This window comes from Cetorhinus maximus, chromosome 10, assembly GCF_964194155.1.
Source record: "Cetorhinus maximus chromosome 10, sCetMax3.hap1.1, whole genome shotgun sequence".
In the NCBI taxonomy this organism is placed as follows: Eukaryota; Metazoa; Chordata; class Chondrichthyes; order Lamniformes; family Cetorhinidae; genus Cetorhinus; species Cetorhinus maximus.
In genome coordinates this window covers 127,268,321-127,286,544 of record NC_135888.1, presented here as the reverse complement: position 1 = coordinate 127,286,544, position 18,224 = coordinate 127,268,321, and the positions used below count along the sequence as shown (strand labels likewise).

At 44.9% G+C, this 18,224-nt stretch overlaps 1 protein-coding gene across 1 annotated transcript in view; it reads right to left on the bottom strand.

Annotated features, from left to right (window-relative positions):
* The window catches only part of LOC144686106 (uncharacterized), a 70,278-nt gene that overhangs the window by 30,509 nt on the left and 21,545 nt on the right, over nt 1-18,224 (bottom strand). Inside the window, exons 7-11 of the mRNA XM_078551253.1 lie at nt 16,518-16,787; nt 13,170-13,523; nt 12,822-13,091; nt 3,937-4,281; nt 2,075-2,347 (exon numbers count right to left, since the gene is read on the bottom strand). Coding sequence (XP_078407379.1) covers nt 2,075-2,347; nt 3,937-4,281; nt 12,822-13,091; nt 13,170-13,523; nt 16,518-16,787 — 1,512 coding nt within the window. The remainder of the gene's footprint in view (nt 1-2,074; nt 2,348-3,936; nt 4,282-12,821; nt 13,092-13,169; nt 13,524-16,517; nt 16,788-18,224) is intronic.

The window sequence follows — 18,224 nt, the reverse complement described above, 5'->3', positions numbered from 1 at the left end:
GTCCATCTGCCCCAAACATGGACCTTACCAAAGTGATGTTTCCCTGTTGACTTCCGAGTATTACCATTTTTTTAAACAGTCTCAGCAACTGATCATCAATAAATACTTCAAGCCCAATGGGAGTAATTTTAACACCCAAAAATAGGTGGGTTTGTGTCGAGAGGATGATGGGCAGGTGACCAATCCGTGCTCTGAAAATGATTAGCAGTCTATGTGCTTTCCTTTCAACAGCCTTTCCATTTCTAACCTTTGCTAGCCAGGTTTCCCAGGCTTCGGGAATAGAGCATATAAAATAAAAGATGGGCTGGATCCATTAGACAATTGACTTTACAGAATTGATCGTGGGACAGGAGGAGCAGGAGTGTTTCTTGGTTGTCCAAAAAGCTACTCGGTAAACAACAACAACAACTTGCATTTATATAGCACTTTTAGCTAAATAAAAAATCACAAGGTGCTTTACAGGAGAAATTATCCAAATGGAAAAACAAATGTCTAGCCATCTGTGTCTGTTGATACAGTTCACAGATGGCCTCATTATGAATGCTAGGCTAATCTCCAAGACATAATCATAGATTAGCTGAGCAGGAGGCTGTTTAGATAGGTGGAAGGGAAGTATTTACTTTGATTGATTGACATCTTTTTGAGGTTATGATAGATTAATCTATCTTTGATCTGCTTTATCAATGTCTTTATGTTTATTCGAGCAAGATTAAAATGTGTGAAACGAGTTCAAACTTCTGTTATTAATAATATACTAGCTCTGTCTGATTGACACTTTTATAGGGTTGCAAAAACAGGGGTTTTTTCAAAGCATGTTTCTGAATGGGCGATTTTTAAAATTAACTTTTCAAAAATTGCCACTGATATGATATAGTTCATTGGTTCTTTACATAATGCAGACTGGGTGAGTAGGCATGAAGGTGACATGGGCATGGAAGGCATGAAAAGGACATGGAGGGTTTGAAAAGGCCATGGAGGACATGGAGGTGACATGGGGATATTTGGGGAGTGGGTGGGGAATGAGGGGATGTGAAGAGTCAGTGCTAGAGGGCCTGACAACCTTTAATACAACTGGGATAAAGTCCCAGGGTGCCGAGGCGGGCCTTCTAATTCTCCCACTTCCATGGCTGCAACATGGGGTCAGCGGGCCTGACTTGATCCTGCCCCCACCTCTCTGGAGTGAAAATTGTTCCCGCAGCGGCCATTTCTTGGAGATGGGCCTGCGGAGTCAGAAAATTTCAGGAAACAATCGGGCTTGAAACGGAAAGCTGCAAGGGTAAGCTTAAGCCAGACTCTGAAGTCTAGTATGTTGGAGGTTCAGTAGAAGTTAACTTGTTTCAAGTGGTTGACCCACATGTATGGGAAAGTGTAGGATGTTCATTATTTTGAACATACACATCCATACAGGTTATACTAATTGAACTAAGTGAACCTGATCACAACTGTTATTCGGTATATATACTCACTCTGAACTATAGCAGTTTAAGAATTCATTACTGGCCTTATTGTCTCACCAAGGATTCTTTGATTCTTTTTCAAAAAGACTGAAGAAGTACACAAATAATAGACACAAATACCCAGTACAGATCACAAGGGGGCCTTATCCTTACACCTCTAGGCTCTGTGATCATTTATTCAAATATTGGACAATATGTAAATACCCTTAAATGTACGACACTCAGGGCATATTTGTGAGTTACACTGAGAGAATGTCTCAGGAAAAACCCTAATCCTGTAAATTATTAGGATTTATTAGGATATTGGGGGTGTCTTTAGTTTGTTTTTATTTCTATTTTCGACTATTAACTGGAATGGCATTTGCTTTATTTAATTATGGATTTTATTATTTTTCATTCATGGGTGTGAATTGAAATGAATTCAGTGAACCCATCTGGTTGGCTACATCACTTCTCCAGGTCCTCGTTTTCTATTTACACCCATGTTCCAGAGCAAAAACAAGGAGCACATTCTGCAGTCGAAGACCACAGTGGTGTCTGTGATCACTGTACTTTGTGTGTAATAGTTTTATATCAGTAAGAATTTAATATCTACTGCAAGGTAGCTCTGGACTTACCCCAATCCACATCAACATTTGTGTTTCCAGTGAGAACAATGGAGTTATTTTCCTGCACTTCCCATGTATAGAGATTCTGATTTCCTGCTCCAACATGTCTGACTATCAGATAGACAGTGTTATTCAGATGGATCTCATCAGTGTTCTTCCTCCCGTTCTGCTGAGATGAACCTCTCTGTTTCCAGTGAAGACTGACTGTATCTGAGAGCCTGGAGACGGTACAACTGAGGGTGATGTCACTGCCCATGACAGGCCTCTGGGAATCGGTCTCAACTGTAAAAAAAGATAAAGTTCTCTATAAATGTAAAGGCCCCAATATTGGCTGGGGTGGATTTTCGAGCGGGGGGAGGAGCAATAGTTGGAAAAAACCCCACCTCCCCGGAGTGAAAACTATTCACGTGACGATCACCTCTTGGAGACATGCCTGCCGAGTCAGAAAATTTCAGGAACCAATCAGTCTTGAAACAGAAAGATGCAAGGGTAAGCTTAGGTCAACCTCTGAAGTTCAGTATGTTGGAGGGTCACTGGAAGATAACTTGTTTCAGTCAAGTAGTTGACTCAGATCTATGGGAAAGTGTAGGATGTTCATTATATTGAACTTGTACATACAGGTAGGTTATACTGACTCAACCAAGTTAATTAGTCTCTTTGAAGGCAGTTCAGACAGCCCTGGGTGATACAATAAGGCCAGTAATGAATTGTTGAACGGCGATAGTTCAAAGTGGGTGAACATACCGGACAACAGTTGTGATTGGGCTTTCCTGCATGCTGTGGAGTTTATTGAGAGTCTTTTTCTGTCAACAAGGTCCTAACCTCGAAGTCAGCCTGACTGACAGGTTTAGGTCCCAGTTAAGCAGGGAGTACTCCACAGCATGTTACAGTCACAGGTAGAGAGTCTGCAGCTGTTGGCAGGACCATGGGGGAGGTTGGTGATGTCCAAACACAGTGGGCAGAGGAGGTCTGATCCCAGTGGCGGGATCTGATTATGGTTCCATAGTGAGAGCTGTTCACTGATGGTGAGGATGAGGAGCATTGGGCGATCAACTGACAAGAAATGGACTGCCTAGAAGAACAAGGGCAGCAGAAGCATGGGAATGCCATCACCTGTAAGTTCCTCTCCAAGTCATACACCATCCGACTTGGAAAGATATCACTGTTCCTTCATTGTCACTGGGTCAGCAAGATGGTACTCCTTTGCTAACAGCACTGTGGGTATACCTACCCAACATGGGCTGCAGCGGTTCATGAAGGCAGCTCACCACCAGCTTCTCAAGGGTAATTAAGGATGTTTAATAAATGCTGACCGAGCCAGTGACACCCAAATCCCAGCAAGACATTTTTTAAAAAGGAAGCAAGAAGCAGGGCTGTAAAGGGATTGACCCTTTTCGAAAAGGGTAAATAGGGAGAAAAATAGTGAGGAACTGTTCCCACTCAAGGGAGCATCAAGAGCTAGAGGGCACAAATTCAACATATTTGGCAAAAGGAGTGAAAGTGAAGTGAGGAAATTTTTTTTCACCCGAAGGGTGTTTGGAGTCTGGAATGAACTTCCTGAGAGGGTGGTGGAGGCAGGCTTAATTGAGGCTTTCGAAAGTGAATTGGATTGCTATCTGGAAAGAAAGAATGTGCAAGGTTACGGGGATAAGGCAGGGCATTAAGTAGAATGTTCGTTCAGAGAGCCAGTGCAGACTCGATGGGCTCAATGGCCTTCTTCTGCACTGTAAAGATTCTGTGATTCTGTGAAAAGTTGTCCTCGCCTCCCTTGACCTGCCAGATTTCCCAACATTCTGTTTGAAACATTTGTGCAATTACTCACACAAATTCATATTATTAAACCCGCCCACTCTAGCCCTTGTGCATCTTACCTTTGATCCCAAATACTTCATACTGCTTGAGGATTTTCTTCCTGGGCTGTGTCTGGCTCCAGGTGAACATTCCCGCAAGTTCGAAGGGGAGGTTTCTGATTCTCAGATTAAGGGTGCCCCAGTCCTTATGGATCCTCTGAGAAACGTCTGGTATATTATTGTACTCATCGCTCCATTGTACAGCCCACCGCTGACCTTCTCTGTGAAAAGTTCCTAATTGTTTTGTAGTTTGTTGCCCTGAGTGTGGCCTCCATTCCCAGACAATGGAGCCATTTCCAGGATTGTCTGGTCCTTTCAAAACAAAGTTCCCCTCCTGATGGAGGAAATACATATCATTCCGGCTTCCTGCAAGGAAAGAAGAACAAATATTTTAAGGTAACAATTTCCTCAATTGTCGTGTAGAGAATTTGTTTTCAGTAAGCTTTTGAGGAAAAATCTGTTTTAAACATCCCTACCAACAAGATCTTTAATATTGATCAAACTACATTATATCAAAGATGAGAAGCAAGAATCCGGAGAAAAATTAACAGATTTTATCTTTTAACCAAAAACAGCTGGTAACCAAGAGCAAATCACAAGTGGCTACAGAATCACAGGGACTGACTGGTGCAGTCTTGAGATAAGAAACCAGTGATCAGCAGAAAGTGACATTCAGTAATCCCATTAAATTTTGAACCAACCGTGAACAACAAGGGGTTTAGGCTGGCCTGAAGGAACCAATCATCGAGATGTGCATGTAAAGATCACGGAGGAAGTGTGGGCACAATTAATCGAGAAACTTAATATTCTTCTGTACTTCAGTTGATTGGAACAGATGGACTCTAGTCTAATGTAAGGAAGACGGCTAAAGATTCAACGGACTGGGAGCGATCAGCAAATCTAGACAACCAGGGCACTTGAGGGCTTGAGGACTTCAGGGCAGATCTTTTGTGTTGTCTGATTTAACCCATGTATTGGTGGTTAAATAAAGATAACCTCTGGGCGCAATAGTGTATCTGTGTGTTTCTGTCAAGGTGGATTCAGGTTCACAAACCCAGCACAAAGACCCACGGCCGAATTGGGGAGAGGATAATTCTGACATTAGTTCTGATTCATTTCATTGCAATAACACAGCACTTACACAATCCAGTAAAAAGCCGTACAGATGAGGTCACTTTCCGATGAATATACTAATTTAATGGATATTGTTTCTCAAATATTCTTTTCGCCCCAGAGGCTTTGACACATATAAAGTTCTAAGGGGACTTGACAGAGGAGATGCTGAGAGGATGGGCTGAATTATACAAGGTGGCAGATTCCACGCATTCCCCCAGCTACAAAGTCAAGGAGGGGAACAGCAGCTGCCCCGCAGAAAGGGCCAATAATAGATTTGAGGAAGGGTTTCCGCCCTTCAAGAACAGGAAGTCCTGCCTCAGAGGGCTGCCTGCCAGTCAGGTACCAGCGGCTCTCCTGCACTTTGGGACAGAGGTGTACGGCGTGGGATCACTATTTGGGTCACTGTTTGGGGTGCCTCGCCGAGTGCCGAGCTGGCAGGCCCCGGTGAGGGGTCTGGGGAGTCTAGGGTTTGAGAGGCCATGGGAGGAGGGCAACCTGGCAAGGGAAACACCTTGGGGAGGCCTTCCAATAGGCCCAGGGTGGCCATAACGGAGGGACACACCTCATCTACTACCAGATAGAACAGGGAATCCCGCCAGACCGGTCACTTGGCGTAGGGCTCTCTTGGTGTTGCTTAAATACTGGCAAAGAAAGAATGAAACCTTCAACTGGGCAGTAATTGCCTTAATTTGCCCACCGGTGGGCAGGATGCCCAGTGGCACCCTCCTCGTTTGTATAATTGTGCTGGGGGCGGGGGTGCATGGGTAGGCAGTTGGCAGGTTATGCGCTTGATTTAACCAAACCCTCTTCTTTTCAAGTCCATCGGCGGAATAGCATATAATCCAGTCCAATGTTTCTCCTTGTGGAAGAATCTAGAACTAAGGGACATCATATCAAAATGAGGGGTCACCCATTTAAGATGGAGATGAGCAATTTCTTCTCTCAGAGGGTCTTTGATCGTTTGAATTCTCTTCCCGTGAGGGCAGTGGAGGCTGGGTCATTGAATATGTTCAAGGCTGAGTTAGACAGATTTTTGATCTACAGGGAGTCAAGGGTTATGGAGGGGTAGACAGGAAGTAGAGTTCAGATCAGCCATGATTGAAAAAGGAACAGGCTTGAAGGGCTGAATAGCCTACTCCTGCTTCTATTTTTTATGTTCTTATGCTTAACAAAAGCAAAAACTTATATTTATTTAGCACTTCTATTCGAGAAAATTTGGACATTTTGTCCAAAATCAATTCAGCCTTTCCTCCTCTGCTCCCTCCTCTCCACATCTTACCCATGGCTTTGTGATCTACGAATTGATGAATACGGTATTTGTTGATCTCCCAAGGGTTGCTGAGGTAAATGTGCTCAGAAACTTTGCCTTCATTTACAGTCTTGCCTTCCAATGTGGGCTATTAGACTTCACTGTAAACCTGACAGAGCATCAAGGTGGAAAAATGCACAGCTCCCTGGCAGTTGTTCATCCGCTTTCTCAACATACAGAAACATTGTAAAATCTAACATATTGCCAGCATTTGGACTGAATCTTTGGGCCCCACTTGGGATGGGGCTTGGTTTTGAGATGCATTTGCCGGCGCCAGCAATGTTCGTCAGGGTGTGGGGAGGGCGGGACTGTCATTCCATCCACCTTCTGATTACAGCCAATTAGAGTTATTAAAGAGTACATGAGGAGCTCGTACAAAGGCGAGGTTGCACGCGCCATCTGGGGCTGATCAGCTGAGGGAGGTGAGCACAGAGCGTGAAGCCAGACATGGCCATTCCAGCCTCATTAGACAGTCATTGGCGCAGATGGGGATTCGGCCTTTGGGAAAGCGGTGCCCTTGGCTCTGTGCAGTTGGTGGGGACATTGGGCATTCAACATTCAGGCAGTGAACATGGTCTTTATCTTCCAGGCATCGCTGGGCCAGAAGAGCAGGGAGCATGTCTGCCAACCACAATATGATGGCCATCTCTCTATAAGGAAAACTGCAGCTGACAACAGTGCACAATTCTCAGACTTTGGACCCAGTGGTGATGAGGAGTGGGAAAGGTAGAACATCTATTAGCGTTCTGTTCTCTTGACACAACTACCCCACCCCTGGCAAGGGTAAATCACTCTTCAGAACTTATTGTTAGATTAAAACCCCGACTAAGAGAAATTCTAAAATATCATAAGAGCTTAATCACCAAGCTAAGTAACAATTAAGTCTTAAAATAATTAGTCTTCCTCCCAGGATTTCTTAAACTAAACAAAATTATCTCAGGAAGAAACATACGCTGTATATCTGTAACAGACTTAAGTTCTGATAGAGGGATGCTTCAAGAAATTCGAGTCTTATAATTAAGTTTCTAGAATATGTTAAGGGTCCGTGAGGTTTAAAGAATAAGACTACAACCTGTTTAATGACTACCATGATTCTTTATTTATTTTAAGCATATATAGCTGGGATTACACTGAAATATTGTTTTGAATACTACAAATACAAGCTATACTAAATTATCTATGAATACTAATTTCAATTTGCAAATCCAGTTAAAAAATAAAAATGATTAAGATTTCCAAACGAGTAATAAAACAGCCTATACTTACAATCCAAAGTGTAAACATAACTTATTCCTGCTGCCTTTATCTCAGTTTTATGGGAGGTTGGGTTTGGGCCTCAAACCTGTAAGATCTGAGTCCCTTGCAGACTTCTTCCCATCTGTACCCTTTGTTTAATAATTTTGCTAATTATTAAAAAAACGTGTTGGTTTAAGAATAAGTTACCGTTGTTTATTTTATTTCTAAAGTTCCTCGTCTGAGTTTCTTGAGAATCAAGATGCTTTCATAACACAGCTGGACGTGTTATTAGATAAAGCAAGGCTCCCTGTCTGGAGAAGCCTAATTCAAGGCCCCAGTCTGTTTTTCTGTGTCTGTTTCTCACCAAGCCTTTTTGCTGAATTTTAGTCCAGGTAATTTTTCAACCATTTCATTGACTGAGCTAATTCCTTAACACCCTAAGCAGCAAGGATGTACGAGAGAGGAAGGAGAGTCAGGAAGGCAACAAAGGGAGCACAGGTGATTCCCTCAGGCAGAGGAGCCAAGGGTGCCGAGGATGATGAGATAGGCCCATAGGGATTTCCACCATCAACCTCCCATGTGACATCTTAGGCCTTGCTGGGCACCCCAGATGCTGAAGGAGGACACCAGGTGGGTACAGCTGGCATCCCCTTCATAGGCCCCTGTGCCACCAGAATCATTGACTGGTCCATGCACAACAGAACATGGAAACAGATTTGTACCTGAGAGGACCTCCCAACCAGTGTTCGTGGGCTGAAACAGCAACAAATTTGCAATCTCAGAATAATTGTTTTTGGTAGAGGAGTGGGGAAGAAGAATTTTCCTTCGACTTTTCTGTCCTAAAGTTAATCACTATGAATTCCTTTGAATGACCTTGACCTTTCCCGCCAAAAGAATGAAACCAGACGGACCACCTGGCATCAACCTAGGCATTAGAAACAACAATGACAAACTCAGCCCTGTTGACCCTACAAAGTCCTCCTTATGAACATCTGGAGGCTTGTGCCAAAATTGGGAGAATTGTCTCACAGACTAGTCAAGCAACAGCCTGACATAGTCATCCTCACGGAATCATACCTTACAGATAATGTCACAGACACCACCATCACCATCCCTGGGTATATCCTGTCCCACTGGCAGGACAGACCCAACAGAGGTGGCGGCACAGTAGCATACAGCCAGGAAGGAGTTGCCCTGGGAGTCCTCAACATCGACTCTGGACCACATGAAGTCTCATGGTACCAGGTGGAACATGGACAAGGAAACCTTCTGCTGATTACCACGTGCCACCCACCCTCAGCTGCTGAATCAATGCTCCTCCATGTTGAACACTACTTGGAGGAAGCATTGAAGGTGGCAAGGGCGCAGAATGTACTCTGGGTGGGGGACTTCAATGTCCATCACCAAGAGTGGCTCGGCAGCACCATTACTGACCAAGCTGGCAGTGTCTTAAAGGACATAGCTGCTGGACTGGGTCTGCAGCAGGTGGTGAGGGAACCGACAAGAGGGGAAAACATACTTGAACTCATCCTCACTGACCTGCCTGCTGCAGATGCATCTGTCCATGAGAGTATCGGTAGAAGTAACATCCACACAGTCCTTGTGGAGGCGAAATCCCACCTTCACATTGAGGATACCCTCCATTGTGTTGTTTGGCACTACGGTCTGGTGAAGCTACATCACAGGACCACCTGCGTGCCAAACAGCATAAGCAGCAAGTGATAGACAGAACTAGGCAATTCCACAACCAATGGATCAAATCTAAGCTCTGCAGACCTGCCACATCTAGTTGTGAATGGTGATGGGTGATTAAAAAACTCACTGGAGGAGAAGGCTCCACAAATATCCCCATCCTCAATGATGCTACAATCTTCAGCCAGAAGTGCCGAGTGGATGACCCACCTTGGCCTCCTCCGCAGGTTCCCAACATCACAGATGCCAGTCTTCAGCCAATTTGATTTACTCCACATGATATCAAGAAATGGCCGAAGGCACTGGATACTGCAAACGCTATGGGCCCTGACAATATTCTGGCAATAGTACTGAAGACTTATGCTCTAGAGATTGCCATGCCACTTCCCAAGCTGCTGCAATACAGCTACAATAGTGGCATCTACCTGGCAATATGGAAAATTGCCCAGGTATGTCCTGTACACAAAAAGCAGGACAAATCCAACCTGGCCAATTCCGCCTGTTAAGAATAGAGATAGTTTAAGTATGCTATATTTGTATTGTGGGTGTTAGGAATGAGTTTCAGTTTTAAAGGCTGCTTGCATTTCTAATGAGGAGTTTACGACTGCTATAAGGTAAAGGTAAACACACAAGAGTAGAAAAACAGTGCTGTTGCCTAACAACACGGCGCCAGACAGGCAGGTCCCTCCCACAGACATACACACAGAACTAAAGAAACAGCAGTTTTAATTTCAGTTGAAGCCAGGACCCCAGAGAGACTGGACAATGGGAGAGGGAACTGCAGATTTCCCAAAAGAACAAAAAGGTCCCAAGTGAAAAAAATCCCCAAAAATCCAGGCGAGTGGAAGTGGGGAAAGTCCAAATGAGCCCTTGTTGTCAAAGGAAGGACAGGAGCCTGGGAAAAGGTCCTGCTAAGTGAAATTAAGAGTGAGGGGCAGAGAAATAAGCTCCAAGCTTCAGATTTAAGGTGAGAAGAGCTTGCAAGAAGCAAGAAGGTTCAAAAGGACATCTGAAGGTCTGTTATTCTTTGCTATGGGCATGTAAAGCAGTGGTGTACTGTTAAGGCTGAGTTGGTGAGAGAGAGTGCATGGAAGACAGCTTGAATGTATGTGGTGACCCAGGGAAGAGGAACATCAGAAGGACAGTTTGAAACCTTGGAGGTGAATCCTTGTGGAAGGTGTCTGAGAGAAAACGTCAGTTTGGGAGAAGATTGCAAAGCAAGGTCTTGGAGAGTGGAGATTGGAAACCCTCGTGTGAAAGACGGAGTTCAGTGAGACGGGTTGGCTCACAGTGTGACAAGCTTCTGGACGGGGTGGGGAGGGGGGAGTTGAGGAGAGATCCATAGCATCTGGTTGAGGTGACATCTGTCACTTGAGATAAGAGTGTGGTGTGTGTGACCACAGGGTGCTCCAGGTGTACATTGACTGGGTACTTACTGTGTACATTAGAGTATAAGACAGCTTCTGTGACTTGAGTTATCCTTACAAATCTGTATATATCTGTAAAGGTTTAGCTGTGGGTGAAGGAGCATTGTTATATAGTTCATCTTTTCTTGTATGTTTTATTGTTTTGTAAAAAGTTCATCAGCTAAGTCATGTGATTCTGTTCAGTAGCTACTCTCCACATATTTAAACAAACAAATATAAGTTATGATCTATCTGGCGGGGTTCCACCCGGGGATCAGGCTTGTCCAGGAGTAATCACAGCTGGGATCATTACATCGCCCCATCAGTCTACTCTTCATCATCAATAAGTGATGGAAGGGGTCATCAACAGTGCCATCAAGCAGCTCCTGCTTAGCAATAACCTGCTCACTGATGCTCAGTTTGGGTTCTGCCAGGGCCACTCAGCTCCTGACCTCATTACAGCCTTGGTACAAGCATGGACTAAAGAGCTGAACTCCCGAGGTGAGGTGAGGGTGACTGTCCTTGACATCAAGGCAGCATTTGACCAAGTGTGTCATCAAGGAGGCCTAGCAAAACTGGAGTCAATGGGAGTCAGGGAAAACTCTCTGCTGGTTGGATTCATACCTGGCACAAAGGAGGATGGTTGTGGTTGTTGGAGGTTAATCATCTCAGCTCCAGGACATCACTGCAGGACTTCCTCAGGGCAGTATCCTAGTCCCAACCATCTTCAGCTGCTTCATCAATGACCTTCCTTCCATTATAAGGTCAGACTTGGGGATGTTCACTGATTTGCACAATGTTCAGCACCATTTGTGACTCCTCAGGTACTGAAGCAGTCCATGTCCAAATTCAGCAAGACCTGGACAATATCCAGGCTTGGGCTGACAAGTGGTAAGTAACACTCATGCCACAGAAATGCCAGGCAATGACCGTCTTCAACAAGAGCGAATCTAAACATTCCCCCCTCGATATTCAATGGCATTACCATCACTGAATCCCCCGCTATCAAAATCCTAGGGGTCACCATTGACCAGAAACTGAACTGGAATAACCATATAAATACTGTGGCTACAAGAGTAGGTCAAAGGCTAGGGATCCTGTGCCGAGTAACTCACCGCATGACTCCCCAAAGCTTGTCCACCATCTACAAGGCACAAGTCAGGAGTGTGATGGAATACTCTCCACTTGCCTGGATGAGTGCAGCTCTGACAACATTCAAGAAGCTTGACACCATCCAGGACAAAGCAGTCCGCTTGATTGGCACTACATCCACAAACATTCATTCCTTCCACCACCAACGCACAGTGGCAGCAGTGAGTAACATCTACAATATGCAATGCAGGAACACATGGAGGCTCCTTTCCGACCAATGACCGCTACCACTCAGAAGCACAATGGCAGCAGACACATGGGAACACCACTACCTAGAAGTTCCCCTCCAAGCCACTCAGCACCCTGACTTGGAAATAGATCGCCGTTCCTTCACTGCCACTGGGTCAAAATTCTGGAACTCCCTTCCTAACAGCACTGTGGGTGTACCTACACCACATGGACTCCAGTGGTTCAAGAAGGCAGCTCACCACTGCCTTCTCATGGGCAACAAATGCTGATTTAGCCAGTGATGCCCACATCTCAAATGAATAAAAAAAATTCCAAAACAACTAATTTTCATATATTATAAAGAGGCCAGTGACTCTGTAGCCTTGGGTTTCCTGTTTTTGTATTCACTGCACACTAACCCTAAGTTGGAATGAGAGTGATGAGGTTCAGATGTTTCCAGGATCAGCCGAGGCAGAGAGAGAAGAAGAGATTCTCTGAGTCTGAAGAGTGCGGAGTTTCAATTGCAATGTTTGCTGATGTGATCAGTTTGGGAATTCTGGCTAAAATTCTGAATGATATTGGGTCAGAAAACCAATGGAAATGGCTGCACTTTATAACAAACATAAATATTTGCCATGTCTCAGTGAGTTTACCAAGAGTGCAGTAGCCCAGTGGTGACACACAGACCAGGAAATTTTAACACTTGATCCTAGGCTGTGCTTAGTTACTTCAGAGTAAATTCTCTGAGACTGCACCACTGATACTGCTGATACAATGAACATTTCTATTGAGATTCTAAGTATAATTTCAAACCCTGAGTCACTTACCGCTGGGTTCCAGATAGTACGGGACAGAAACCTGGGACTTGTTTTGATGAAGCAAAACACAAATCCACTTCCCTCTGCCTCTCTCAGCTTTCAGAATAATCAGGTTCAATGATTTCTCTTCCCTATTCCATCCATTCAATGTTTTCTCTACAACAGTTTTGCCATCACTATCGATCCAAACCAGTCTCATTGATTCAGTGACATCAGAGACAGAGCAGGTCAGGGTAACGGTGTCTCCCTCAGTCACTGCATCAGATGGTTCAGCTGTCACTGTGTAAACAAGAAAATCATTTACATTTTAAACATTGACTTGATCATTGAAAACAGCAGTAACATTCTGTCTCCTACCTTTAACTGTGAGTAGTTTAACGGTCATGATTTTACGTGATCCCCGAGAACATGTGTAAACTCCAGCATCTTCAAACAGAACAGGGACAATCCTCACACTGAAGTTCACACCATTAAAATTTGTCTCTGTGGGGACCAGTCGATTCCCAAAGTGGTTCCTGTTTACATTGATGGGCTGAGATTTGGATGCAGATGCTATTTCTTTCTCCTGATTGTGAAGATGTTGTGGCCTCCAACTCCATGCAGCAGTGTTGTGAGACTGAGGAGAATTGCCATAATAATCATAGCAAATCAGATAGAGTTCACTGTGATCTGTGCCTGATCGATAAAGGGTGTAACTCTTCTCAAATAAATCTGTAATAGAGAGACAGAGAACAATGTGATAGGATTTTACAATTACTGAGAGGAATTTGGTATTTAGTATTTTTATCATCAAAGCTAATTTCATTATGTTTTTGCCAAAACTTTTTAAAAGTTGTACAACTGGGAATTGATTCAAGATTCATAAGACAATTTTTCTGTGTGAAATCATTCAATTTTTAATAATGATGAGCTTTTGTGCTATGGATCACACCATGACATCACAACCCCAATATTCTGAGACTCAGCCAGCAACCTGGGATCCTGCCAGTGGTGGCTGCAGATTGGGTAGAAATAAAATTTGCATGGAGAAAATATTGCAATGTTCTAAACGTGTTTTCTTTTATTCATTTATGGGATGTGGACATCACTGGCTAGGCCAGCATATATTGCCTATCCCTAATTGCCCTTGAGAAGGTGATGGTGAACTGCCTTCTTGAACCACTGCAGTCCATGTTTCCTTCGGTCAAATGTATCTCTCATTTATATGGGATAATTAATAATTAATCAAAGAAGCATGCAGAATTTCATGACTGTTGTCAAATTTCTGTTTCCAGTACTCACCACCCCCGTATCAAACAGTACATGTGTACTCCATGGGTCTAGCTCATTTCATTCTAATCCTTAAAGCACGCCCACTGTTGTTTGGCTTGGTGGGAACTGGGGGTTTCTCAGAGTGAACATTTTGCACACATCTTATCTATCCTTCCCTCCCTCTTTCCTTCATTTCCTTTCTTCTCTTTATTTTTCTCTATTTCTGGTAAAGTCTCCGGTTTTCTCAGCCAGTCTAACCTAGACTCGTTTTAATTGCTTCCACAATACTACTTGACAGCTGACACATGAGAAAAGTTGTGAATCATTTTCCTTATTGTCCTGGGCACAAACATGATGCTTTCTTATGGAAACATGAGGGCAACTTGACTTTGTGTGATAGAGTAACAATAAATGGGTAGTGCCTTTTACACCTATTACATGCCTTCCAGATGTTGAACTGCCTTTCTGACTTGGAAAATTCTAGTCTTTGTAGGGTGAAAGAAGCAAAAAAAACAAATATTGGCTGCAGAGCTATTCCTCTCTCCTTTGTCTCTCCACAGCTCGTGAAATCGTTCCCTATTCAGTGACCTTTACAGACCCAGGGCACATTAATACCATCCAGCCTCCCTCCAATTCTAATTTGTTCATATCAGATGCTGACAATCACAGAATACCATAACTAATTGTACTATTCTTGCACTACTGATGATTTTCAACCATTGTATCCTGTATGTCTGCATTAGAAGAGCACAGAGCAGATATTCAACACTAGACTTGTCTCCTTGTTGTGAGGGAAATGGACCATGTTTAGAAAATAATTCTCTCTGTGTTTTGGTCGCTGTTGAGCTGTGTCAAAATGTTGCTGTCCAGCGTCAATTATTTTACTAATGATTGTCAGATCCATCAAGACCTGATTGTTGATATTTGTTCACGGTGTCACTATTTGTTTTTTTTCATTCACTCACAGGACGTGGGCATCGTTGGCATGACCAGCATTTATTGCCCATCCCTAAATGCCCTTTACTGAGTGGCTTTCTAGATCATTTCAGAGGGCATTTTAAGAGTCAACCACACTGCTGTGGATCCGGAATCACATGTAGGCCAGATCAGGTAAGGACAGCAGTTTTCCTTCCCTGAAGGACATCAATGAACCAGATGTTTTTTTATGACAATCAACAACGGTTTCATGGTCATTAGACTTTTAATTCCAGACTTTTTATTGAATTCAAGTTTGACCATCTGCCGTGGTGGAATTCGAAACCATGTTCCCAGAGCATTACCCTGGGCCTCTGGATTACTAGGCAGGTGAAAATGCCACTGCCTCCACTATATTTCACACGCATCTTCCAAAGCAAAGGAGATCTTGTGGTGCAGTGGGGAGCGTCTCTGCCTCTGAGCCAGAAGCTCTGGGTCCAGATCTTACTCCAGCACTTGATAGCCAAGGAAGGTGCATTCACAACATGGCTGAACAGATTGAGTATCAACCTGTAAATCCTCCCATCATTATGCTAATGAAAGGTTGTAAGAGCAGGAGAAATTCCTAATCAACCATGTAATGGGAAGAGATTGATTGCTCCAGGCTACAACATGCGTGTAAAAGCACATGTTGTCACAGCAGTTCAGCGGGGGGCCAGTTGGCTGGGCAGCCAGTGTGGATACAATTGACGCCAACATCACAGGGTTTTGTTTCCCCATTCTGGCTGGGGTGGATTCGAGCCCTGCCTATGGTGGAGATCATGGTGCCCTGGGTCGGACTTGACTTTGAGCAGAGAACTAAAGAAGTTCCAAAGAGAAAAGAAGGATGCAGTCTGTTGCAAAAGCATATGTTGCCTGTGTGCTCCCAGTACTGTATGTGTAACCGTGTTACTTTAGTAACTATTTAATATCTTTTGTCTGTTCGATTTGGACTCACCATGATTCCCCCATCAATAGTTTTGATGCTATTTTAAGAATAATATCTTGTTTCCACACTTCAGGCAAATGCAAATTCTTATCTTCTACACCAAAGAGCCATACTCAGCTTTTTCCTTCCTCCCCACAGACCCCAACTCCCAGCCACTGCTTCCTCCCATTTGCTGTTTCATTATAAACCAACTTCCCTCTGTCCACCATCTCTCCTCTACATCCCATCATTTCCATCCTTCCCTTCTCCCTCCTGTTTAAGGCCATTGATTCCCTGCCCTTTCCTCTTCCCTTAGTCCTGCTCCCACCTCAATCCCTCGATGAAGCCTAGAGAGCACAGCAGTTGGAATCACTTCAAATAGCAGCAGAACTCAGTTGGAAGTGGCATTGAGGGGAGAGATGTCAGTTTTTTCTTCAATATTGATATGCGCACTAGTAAACCTCATGTTACCTGGAAGCATGAAGTGCATTGACATGTTTGACTCCACTTTTACATGTAACAGTTTTCTATGAGTAACACTTCAATATCCACCACAAGGAAATTGCACTTACTTTTGTCCACAGGAAAATCTGCATTTCCTGTGATAACAATGGATCCATTTTCCTTCACTTCACACTCATACAACTTCCCATCCTCTACTGTAACCTGTTTGACTATCAGATAGGCTGTGTTATTTAGTTGGATCTGATCAGTTTTCCTCCCGTTCTGCTGAGATGAGTCTCTCTGTTTCCAGTGAAGACTGACTGTATCTGAGAGTCTGGAGATGGTACAACTGAGAGTGATGTCAGTGCCCACCAGAGGCCGCTGTGGACTTGCTTCAACTGTGAAAAACAGATCAATAGGATTAACTCCTGGGGCAGGATTTTCCCGTTGGCGTGAGGGCGGGCCCCACACACACGCGCGCATGAAATGACGCACGGTGACGTTGGGCGAGCATCCCGAAGTCACCACGCGCCATCGCGATATTTCGTTGGGCAGGCGCGCGATGCTCTCTGATGCGCGCCCGCCATTAATTAATGGGCCACTTAAGGCCCTTGAGGCGCCAATTGATTGCAATTTTTTGGTGCCCGTGCAACCTTCAGGTCGGCGCATAGGCGCAACGGGCAGACGGGTAGGACACATTTGTATAAACCTCATCCACGGGCAGGATACGAAGGCTCAGTGGGGTTGTGAATGTGCTCTGTCAAATATTAATGTTGTAAAGTTACTGATACTTGCCTGTGTGATCTGCAATACTTCAAAACACATACCAGCTGCTTGGTCTGGACTCGCAACCTTCAGGTCAGCACTCTGCAGTGAGGAATCTTTTCTGGGCCTGTATGTCTCAGGAAGCCTTCCCTTAGCCTGGGAATGGGAGCTGAACTGTCCACTGGAGGCACCTCCTCTGAAGAGGAAGGGAGGGCTAGAAGGGGGAGGAGGTCAGGAGTGCACATTCAGCCTCCAGGGGAGCCATCTTTGAGAGGTCAGGCGCAGGCCCAAGGGGCGCAGGGCCAAGGGATAGTCCAAGGCGGAAGGGGCCGCAGAGGACGCCACTATCCTGCTGCCAGGGTTTACAGGCAGCAAAGCAGCTACCTCAATATGTCTGAGGTGCAGTCCTGAAGGAGGCTCCGTCTCTCAAGGGAGACAGTCAACTATGCCTGTTAGATGATTGGACCTGAGATCTCTGCTAACTGTGTGGATGGACACCCCATGCCAGTGGCTCTAAAGTCACAGATGCCCTCCACCTCTGTGTCTCTGGCTCCATCCAGGGGCCGGTGGGTGACCTTTGCGGTGTCTCCCAATCAGCTGTCCACACTTGTGTCAAGCAGGTTACAGAGGCTCTGTTCAGGTGTGCATTGACCTTCATCCACTTCCGTTGGGACCAGGCAAGCCAGACACAGCGAGCCAGAGGCTTTGTGGCCATTGCTGGCTTCCCCCGTGTCCAGGGTGCTATAGACTGTACATATGTGGCCATCAAGGCGCCAGCAGGTGAGCCCGGTGCCTTCGTCAACAGGAAGGGCTTCCACTCCATGAACGTGCAGATAGTGTGTGATCACAGGATGCTGATTCTACAAGTCTGTGCAAGGTACCCAGGCAGCTCCCACGACGCCTGCATCCTCAGACACGCCCAGGTGCCGGGGCTCTTCAGTGCTCCAGCCCGGCTGGATGGTTGGCTGCTGGGCGACAAGGGCTATCCCCTCAGAAGGTGGCTCATGACGCCTCTCCGCCATCCAAGAACAGAAGCTGAGCAGCGGTACAATAAGAGCCACGGCTCCACA